Source organism: Lolium perenne, chromosome 5 (genome assembly GCF_019359855.2).
Source record: "Lolium perenne isolate Kyuss_39 chromosome 5, Kyuss_2.0, whole genome shotgun sequence".
NCBI lineage: Eukaryota > Viridiplantae > Streptophyta > Magnoliopsida > Poales > Poaceae > Lolium > Lolium perenne.
Window position 1 is genome coordinate 74077963 of NC_067248.2, and position 9807 is coordinate 74087769.

Below are 9807 nucleotides of genomic sequence, written 5' to 3' on the forward strand. Positions count from 1 at the left end.
ACCGCACACTGTATGACTCAGGAATCAAACGAGATAGCCCGGCAACACCAAATTCACATGAGTGGCATCAAATCCTTTAGAAGGCGATCCATCCTCTACCACCAGGACGTTACCAGACCGCACACAGAAGTAGGAGTTGTAAGACCAAGCAAGCCCAACTAGCTCTTGCCATCGCGCTACATCGCCATGTCCGCAACCACCCTTCAACAGGGGGAGGTGGTATACACCAACCGGTGGGCCACACATGCCACGCCGCACACCCCTAGGTGGGTGTTTTGGGCCACCCACTGTGCTTTCTCTCTTTTCTTAACCTTTTTTTTGTTTCCTTTCCTTTTTCTATTATGTTTTTATTTTTATGTTTTTCAAAAGTTGACTATTTTTTAACGTGATTTTTAAAATCTGAAGATTTTTTATATTCTTTTAAAATAAAATTTGATGATTTAAAAAAAAAATTTAATCAATATTTTTCAAAATTTGAATAGTTATTGATATTGATTTTTTTCCCAAAATTTATTTTTTGAATTTGAATACTTTCAATATCTGCACATTTTTTGAATATAAATTTTTCAAAATTTGAACATTTTAAAATTCTACACATTTTTGAATTTGAATTTTTTTTGAATTTGAACATTTTTTAAATATTATAAAACAAATAGAAAAAAGAAACAGGACTAAAAAAACTAGCCAAGACCTAACTAGTTCGGGCCCGTACTGTGCTCAGGATGTACGATGCATCATATGAGCACCTGAAAAACCCCTATAGGTGCCCCACCATAGAGCAGCCATGGTATCACTCAAGCTATAAAATAACCAATGGGTCAAGCTCCCTTCGTGGCCCACATGAACCGCCCTAAGAGCCCAGATCGGCCCCCTAGGCTCCTGCTTGAGGTGCATCCGCTGCTGACGCCTACATGAGGCCGCCATCACTTGTCGCCCTCCCGTGCCACTCCGCCTTCCAAGCAGCAGGCATCGCCGCATCATTCTAGCTCCAGGCATCGCCGCATCATTCTAGCTCCAAACAAGCCGAGCTCAAACCTAAGGAGCACCGCCGCCGGTCAGGAGACCCCGTGGCACGCGCCGCCATCCACGCGCGCGAGGCATGTTCTTCGCCGCCAACGCCACACAAGGTATGGCCGACAACCCTTAACAGCGGTGGGAAAGTGGTGGAGAGGGGGGTATGTGAAATAAGAGGTAGGGTTCACCCAAGGTCGCCCTCATGGGGACAACGGGGGCAAAGACAGAAGCAGTTTTTCTCACTTTACCAGTCAAGTATTGAGTTGAGATGGATAATTTATGAATGTAAACTTATGGACTATTCGATCTAACCATCAGGTACCCAATGGGTACGGGTGTTCATCATATACATCACTTGGAGCATCTCTACTAGATTGTCTTTTGAATTGATTTTCCGATTTTGTAGCTACAGAAGTTAATCGAAGGCTAATCGATTATACAAGTCCCACGTTATGACTAGGTTGGTACGACCTGAGACGCAAAGATCGAGGACAAACACTGAAGGAATCACATTGATAAAAGGCTTTCAGATGTGCAATTAACTCATGTTCAACAATCACATCATTCAGTTCCCATCAAAACATAAAGCCACAAAGTTTACTTGCAGAACCGTACTGAGCAAACAGCTAAATTACTGGAATTGAAATTAAGCCTTCTATTAAGTGATCCATTTCTTCACGCCTGATTAGCTTCACTTCAGGGCAGCAGGTCCAGGTGGCTTAACGGTACTGCAACAAAATAATATGATACAACTGTTAGAATGGTGGTTTACACAAAAGGAAGCAATTACATGTCTAATAACAAAATCTACAACGCAGGAAAAGAAAAGTATGTCTCGAAAGAAGGCTAAGTGGCGCATAACTGAAAAAGGTTAGAATCTATTGACAGATAGAAGAGAATGACTGTACATAACATTCAAGTTCAATTTTGAAGCAAACGAAACAGACAAACTTGAAGCGACAGACCATTTAGGACAAATGCCTAGCAGGTCAGTGAAGCAACACTCGATATTTGCCTAGCATGTCAGCATCTATTGATTCAACTATCAAACAGAAACCGAAAATTGGAAAAGACAGCAAGAAGCAGGAACTAGTGTTCAATACCAAAGAATTTAACAATGTAAGATCACTACCATTTCATGCTGTTGGTTACAGGACAATAAATATATCCACAGAAACAATAGTATGGTTCATGGTTAAAGAGAACACCCTATACCTTGATGAAGCCAATGTCCTTGGCGTTGCTGCGGAAGCACTGCCTGCAGCACATCAGCCCGTACTTCCTGATCAGTCCATGGGAGTTGCCACAGACCCGGCTGACAGAAACAACATTTTCGGGTCAGGAAATTCAATCATATGGGCAATGGTTCAAGACAATAGCATCAGTAATTGTATGTAACTGCAGACCAAGCCAATACGAACAAGAAGAACGCGATCTCAAACTGGTTAAATGCAGATGGTCGCAAGAATGATCGGATGTCCTACAACTTAGAATATGAAGCTATAATTTTCTATGCCTGGTTGCCTGTCCACAAATATGAGAACGAACGCAAGACACGGCAAAAGCTGTGAGCGAGGCAAAGCTTACTAAATTAGCAAACGATCTCAGTTGCGAGGGACATAACAAGCTGGCGATTAGCGAACGGTCCCAGCTGATTAATTAGTACCTACAAGCCCATCTAACTCCTGATTGGAAGACATTTGCAGCCAACTACATCGCAGAGACGAGCTAGGGCAACGCATCCGAATCAAACCCGCAGATCGACCGGAACAAATCGTCTCGCCATGAATCTCTAGCAGCGTGCACGAACTATTCAGGAGCCGGAGGTGATCGAAGGGGACGGCAGAAGTATTACCAGACGCGGGAGCCGGGCCCGTAGTTCTTGGGGTGGGAGTTCCAGACGTTGTCGTGCCCCATCGTCGCCGCGTTCGCCTTCCGCCTTCCGCCGCCGCCGGTGGGAAAACCTTGGTGCGCGTGGGAAGAAGGAAGGAGTAGGTGGCGGCGCTGCGAGCAGCCGAGCCTTATATAGGGAGACGGCGCAGTAAACCCTAACTAGTACACGGGCTGAATTCGGCCCACTGCGCTACGTAGCCCCACGTGGGCCGAAAAATGACATTCTGTCGGGTCAGCCCATCTTAAGCATCTGGGCCTAGGATTTATCTATGCCTCGTGAGAAGAAAAAAAAAGCATCCGAAGGACTCGCCGTGGAATCGATCGTCTCCTGCTCCGCCCCGACTCGCCGACGATGTCCTCCGCCGCCGGAGCCGGAGAGCCCCCGTCTTCATCCCGACACGTTCGTGCTCCTCCCTGCCGTCTCTGCGTTCTTTCTTGCTCCACTTGATGTGTCCTAACGTTTGCTCTGGATTGCGTCGTCGTCGCAGGGGAAGGAGAGAGACGACGGTGCCGGCGACAGCAACCGCAAGGAGGAGAAGGAGGATTATGTGGCGGAGGTAGACGTGGATCTGGACCTCTATGGCGCCGCCGCGGGGTGGGTGGAGGCGCGGACAAGCTGCCCCCACCTCCCCGCCATGCCCGCCGCCAGCGCAGACGAACTCGCCCGCGTGCCCGCGCCTGACTCTCAGTGCTCTAGGTTCGTCTCGTCCTCCTCCTCGACTTCAGTGTCGCGATCCTGGGCCTGCCATGCGAATTGTTAGGGTTCTTTCGTGCGGTTTTATGCGCTCCTCGTGTTGGGATTTTCTTTTTCTGTAATCCCCTGGGTTTATGTTCGGTGTGGCACTACTTGGCTGAAGACATAGTGCCCCTGAATTCAGCTATGGTGAATTATGACGACATAATTTAGTTTGATAGAGCAAAAATAAGGAATTACTACTTGATGACAATGCGATTGTTGGGACTAGGTTGTGACTCGAAAATTGTATGGCAAGTTACATGTACATGGTAGAGATCACTGCTTTGGTTAAGGACACCACTAGATCGTGTCCAGAATTTTAGCACGGTCAAGTAGACTTTCAAATATTATTGATCAATAGAATTGCTGAACTCTAAGAAGTGACAAATTGTGACATTTTGGGATTGCTTGCGGTACTGTACGGATTCCTGCAAGTGGCAAGGTTTCGTGACAAGAATTTCATACTCTATCCCATAGTGCTTCCAGTAATGTGCTGTAGTACCTGTCAGGTTCACAACTACATGACTTTACAATGCCGACTTGTTGGATTGGCATTTGATCATTGCTGTCAATTGGTGTGGCGTGGCGTTACTTGTTTGGATTATTCCATGAAGAACATTCTTGCACTTTATATATTTTTGTTGGGGCATTAATGCCAGATATCAAAGGGGCTCATTTCCCCCAAATTCAGGATTTGACAAAATTAACTTAATATTTATGGATGAGGGGTTTTTGCGGTTACTAACTAGAAGTTCCACTTCATGATTTCTCTTTCTCGTTATTTGCATTATATCAACATTTCGCTTCATATTTTGGAATTATTCTTGCATAAAATCATTGATATGTGATTCCTCTGTTCATTTACTATATTTGTAATGTGCAAGCCACTCCCAAGTGCAAGAGATGGTCAGGATCTGTGGATTTTGATGGTACCATTTGGTACATTGTACCAACATCTTGGCTGAATTGGCTACAGTTTTTATCCGTAGTTGAAAGTTTGTAACAGCTAGTGAGCTGGTGAATTGATGTAGCATGGCTTACTCCTTACGATGGTCTGCAACCGTAAAGATTATGTATTATGTGTTATACATCAAGGTTAAGGAAAGCGGAAAAAAGTGTTGCTTATGCGCGCTGAAGCACATTGCGGAGGCCTTCCGCATCGATTGCATAAGCGCTTAAGCAGAGAAAAGCGGAACAAAGAGGAAAAAAGCGCCGCTTATGCACGCTGAAGCACTAAGCGGAAGGCCACCGTACCAATTACGGTTAACGCTTTCATGAACCTTGTTATACATATCCAATATGCATGCATGAAATGTGAAAAGGCACCTGTCATTGTACCTGAAAATGCTGTTTACGATCTCATGATGCAGCATAACAAACATTGTCTATGCATGTTTCTTGAATCCACCTTATGTTAAGTTGTAAAGAACTTGTATATTTGTTGGCATGTTAATATCTTGGAGGTGAATTAACTTATTATAAACACAGTGAAACAAGTTGCTAAAGTTTGCCAACTAGTGAACTTAGCTTCTGGCACCAGGTTGTTGCATATCCCTGTCTTTTTACTGAATCCAAATGACCCCATATTGTAGAATTTAAGCAAAAAATAATTGTAGAAATTGATGTACTTCATACGTCCATGCCTAAGTTTTCTTATGAGCATTTGCCCATGCAGATGTCATCATCCTTCGGAAAACTGGTTTTGCTTGATTTGCAAAGATGTGCTGTGCAGTCGTTTTATCAACAAACATATGCTGCACCATTTTCAAGAAACAGGCCATTGTCTTGCCCTGAGCTTCAGGTAAATATCTGAACTTCCTTTTGCTTAAATTTCTATTGGACTACAAAGAATTTGCATTGGTGCATTTAAGATAAGGTCAAAGGTAGTCAGTATGTTCGGTTTTAAATCTAACTGTCACCTGGTCCAGTATGAAATGGTATTGCCGAACGCTCACTATAACATCACTCATTATTCATCAGGCAGCAGTATTAGTTGGAAGAACATTATGTTTCCTTGTTAGTTGGGTTGTACTTTTTGTTGTATTCAATATGTAAGAGATAAGTTTCCTTGTACCTTCTAGGTTTTTCCCAAGAGATTGGTGATTAGGAGTCCAGTGAAATCATCCCTATAAAGGGATAACATGTATCAATTATCAGTCAGGCAAGAAGTAGGTATATCCCATCTCAAGTTCATCACCCTAGTTAGTGGTCTAGGTCTGACATCTCTTCACTCCCATAACGTCTCTCATCTTCAGCATGGAAATTACCACCATATTTACTGGATTTACTCAGAACGTTGTTGAATTCTATCCTTGATCGGGGTTCAAATTCACCATGGTTCGCTCTTGATTTGCTACCTGTGTGAACCCAAAACTAAATCTTTACCATGCTCTCGCTTCTTGGCCATGCTGCTACCTTGTCCTTTGAGCCGTCACCACTAGAGCGCAGTCGCCATCACCATCACTATCATGTCACCATCAATCTTGTTCTTTAGGAGATGCATGGTAGGTAAAGTAGTGGAAGGAGCAGGGTAGAGGTGGCAAGGCAGAGAAGATTGGAAGAGAGAAGACGGGGTGTCGGGATGAGATGCTGAAAAGTAAATGGTACGGGGTTAAAGGGACTTACGACAGAGGCATTGGCATGCGCCTAGTCGGCATTCTTGACTGGGCTGGCCCATGTTGCTTCTGATGGTCTCTTTCTTTTTTCTTTTGTTGCACTATGAATAGGATTGCTTGTGGCTATCTTGGCATATTATTATTTGATTGCTTTAGCTCAGCATCATGTACCATTTTGCAGTGATCTGTCAGTTTGGTGTTTTGCCTGCGACTCCTACCTGGATGCTCAATCCATTTTAGAACTGCGCCCAGTTTATGAAGTTGCACATCTGTTGAAATTTGGAGAAAGGCCCCCTTTCCGATCACTGGAAGTGCTTGATTTGAGCAGTGGACAAAATGGAGGTTCATCTTCAAGTTCCTAAAGTGCTATGTTCTGTCGGGGAATTTTCTTGTCATGATGACAGTAGTCTATTGTTTAAGCTGGAACTTGTTAAGCTTCAGCACAAATGTAAGTCTGCTAAGTGGTCCTATGTTCCTCGTTACTTTGCTTAGTAAGTGACTACTTCTTAGGTGTGAAGCAAAACGACAAGTGTAAAAGTCTGTTCACCTTTGGAGATGATAAAGGAGTTAAAATTGCCTTGATATTGACATCCAGAAAAGTATTCAACTGCGAATATCTTTTGCTCCAGTGACTGATTTACTTTAGCTTATCCACAAATGACATGAAAGTTTAGGTATGTGGCATTTGACTTTAGATTCTGAGGTAAGAGTTACGCTCAATAGTCTCTAATAGTGCATTATTGGTGGCGCTATTGCATAGGGATCCTCTGATTGAGAGACACGAAAAAAGCAGTATGCATTGCCGAAGCTAGGGAAATGAACACTGAACGATGCCGCCAGGGCAAGAGTTTCAGGATCTTATTATTGGTAGTTCAAATGTGATCCAGTGCTTTGCTTAAGTACTTATCGACTTAGTGGTTCACATGAGAGGAGATTCATGCATTTTCTATCACTTCAGATACAGGGTATCCACTTCTAGACTTATGTGACCAACTTGTCATTTTGTATAAGCAAACAAAGAAATTGGACGCATTTGCAAATAAGCTACTCCTATTAGTGTGAAAGTGGTGTGCTTCTGGGAGATTATATAATGTCACGATAGGTGTCCTTTTGCAACATGATTGAGATAAACTCATTTTTTAAGTTGGTGTGATCCTATTTTTTATTCGTTGGTTGATAGTGATGTCACTTTATGAGTTGCCTAACATTATCAGCCCAATCAGGTGTAAATGAATATATATCTTCTTTTGTTGCCATTTGTGTGTTTAGCAAAGCTGGTGGGCGGCTACGTCAAGTTTGTGATTGCATTTTCCTTAATTGTCCAAGTCCGCATGCTAGTACTTGTTTGCTTACAACTGCACTTAATTTGTACTGCATAATGCTCCCAAATAGTTGTTAGACAATTTGAATGAACTGAAATACTAATAGGGCACCGCTATCAGTTAATTTACAATCATGTATTAGCTTTTTTTTTTCATTTATGGGCATGTTACAAATATGGACACGCACTGTATACGTGTTCTGGTTCTAAAATATGCATAGACAGTTACCCAGTTTAAAGGTTTTGGATTTCTATTGAGAAACACTTATGATTCCAAATTTCCAATTTTGCACCATGCAACAAAACTATTTAATGATAAAGTAATCGGTGGTCAAAACCTTGTACAATAACCAATAACAAAACATGTTACATAGTAATCGGTGTGATAGGACAAGTGTGCAGTTCGTCATCGTCAAGTATTACTTTGCTTCAGGCACTCACTAAAATCAAGCAAGTGTTTGGTCAGACGTCCATATCGAGAACCTAGCCAATGCTGCCATTATGCACTGAAGACAGCCACTAACTGGTGAGTATCAACGTCTATGGAATCTGATCCTCTTGACTTCCAGTTGAACGGGTACGACGTCCCTATTGGTATCTGTAGCCCCATCTGTTTGCAATTTAGATGGCCATTTACTTATGATGGCAATAAATTTGGTTTCATTCTGTATTGTTGACACCTGTTATCTTGCAATGTAAAAATTTACTATCTATCCCTTTGACTCCATCCAGTGTCTTTATTTGAGATCAGACCGTTCTCAGTCCAGATTTGGCACGGCGGAGAATTTGAACCCACATTCTTAGAATTCCACCATGTTGGGTCATGTTCAGGGTTGACATCGAATCGGTTTCATGTCGCTGAATACGTGTTGAGCCAATAATTATGTGTGGAGGAACATACTCAAGTGCCATTCTTAGGCCAAGGGAAAGGTTTTCCATCTTAACTAGTAGCTTTTGAACAGGGCTCTATAGCATTGTCTTTCTGTAAGCACTCAGAAGCAGCAGATCCAATGCGATGTGATTGCGTCAGGGTGAGGGTGAGAAATTGGTGGCTGTACTGCAATCCTGCACCCATCTGTTGTTTCCTAGTTTGAGCCTTGGAGGCTTTGGGAATTGGGACCACTGGTGACAAGTTGGGAAAAAAGGCAATGTCCCTGGGCCTGCCTACGTGTCAACAGGAAATTCCTTCGCTGTGGGATCTCTGTCGCCTAGAGTCTGATCGGCTCGGGTCCGTCATGTACCAACACCATATATTGAAAACGCCAACTCAAATTGATCAGTATTCATTTTTCAGGGGTAATCTGGTAATGCTTGTGAGAAGCATGGCAACGTTAGTGAAAATATATGAGAACCCTGTTGTCATCAATTTTGGCGTGTGGTCGAACCAACGAGCGCAAACCGCGCTGTTGGTACAGGTTGCGGAGGAGAAAGATGGCGGCCGTGGTGACTGGAATTCACTCATGTTGCCTAACGGACTAGATACCCCCCCCCCCCCCCCCTCTTCTCTTCCTTTACCTGGCGTAGAGGAGTTAGGGTTTCAGGGATGGGGATCATTATGGAAGAACCGGTGTCCTTGTAGCACTGAGGGATGGTTAGTGGGGTTACTAGACCGGAAGCAAAATAACATCTTCGAAAGAAAAGGCCACACGTCACTTCTACGACGCGGTGCCCACATCATGGTTGTGCACCACGAACAACGAGAGATGCAGTTATAGTGGTTCACAACACTGGAGGCACGCAAGCAGGGCGATGATGATGGTGGAGAATTCGAGTGGCGACTTGAGATGTATAGGTACAAGTCAAGGAGGGGGTTTGCCGAAATGTGGCTCATTTGACAACGTTGAGTTCTCGGAAGTGACCTGAGCACGGAAGTGGTTGCACCACGACCGTAGATTTGGGGAGAGTTGATTTGTGGTTGGCTCCACGACAGTGTGGAGTGGAGGGGCTAAAGAATAAGGGCTAATCTAGACCTGGAAATCTGGATTGGGTGGTAGACATCCTAACTGGACCGGTACGTACGGAGACTCCAAGAGAGAGGCGATATGTGAACCCCATCTATGGTTCCGTCCTCTCGATGACGATGTCGCCAGTCTGCTCTGCCTCCGGTGGCCGTAGGGCCTTGGAGGCGTGGCGGACCACGGGCCCTCGTTGATGGTAGGGTTCCCGTTCTTTAATATCTTCTTCGGGATGGTGAGGCGGCGGCTACATTCTGATGTAAGAATAAGGTC

The 9807-nt window shown here is 43.9% G+C and overlaps 2 protein-coding genes across 5 annotated transcripts; one reads left to right on the forward strand and one right to left on the reverse strand.

The window, feature by feature from the left end:
- Positions 1-1501: 1501 nt before the first annotated feature.
- On the reverse strand, positions 1502-3028 carry LOC127299466 (small ribosomal subunit protein uS14). Its single transcript, XM_051329429.2, has 3 exons — positions 2870-3028; positions 2230-2329; positions 1502-1742 (listed from the first exon to the last, which is right to left on the reverse strand). The coding sequence occupies exons 1-3, from the start codon at positions 2929-2931 to the stop codon at positions 1734-1736; spliced, it is 171 nt and encodes a 56-aa protein (XP_051185389.1). The 5' UTR covers positions 2932-3028; the 3' UTR covers positions 1502-1733.
- A 186-nt stretch (positions 3029-3214) lies between these two features.
- On the forward strand, positions 3215-8292 carry LOC127299467 (uncharacterized). Of its 4 annotated transcripts, none has more exons than XM_051329434.1 (6): positions 3215-3307; positions 3396-3604; positions 5319-5444; positions 6440-6633; positions 6677-6706; positions 8013-8292. In XM_051329434.1, the coding sequence occupies exons 1-4, from the start codon at positions 3260-3262 to the stop codon at positions 6618-6620; spliced, it is 564 nt and encodes a 187-aa protein (XP_051185394.1). In that variant the 5' UTR covers positions 3215-3259; the 3' UTR covers positions 6621-6633; positions 6677-6706; positions 8013-8292. The 4 variants fall into 4 exon arrangements, with proteins under 4 accessions (XP_051185394.1, XP_051185395.1, XP_051185393.1 ...); XM_051329435.1 differs by lacking the exon at positions 8013-8292 and adding an exon at positions 6769-6840; XM_051329433.1 differs by lacking the exon at positions 8013-8292 and having other exon boundaries at positions 6677-6840.
- The last annotated feature ends 1515 nt before the right edge of the window (positions 8293-9807 follow it).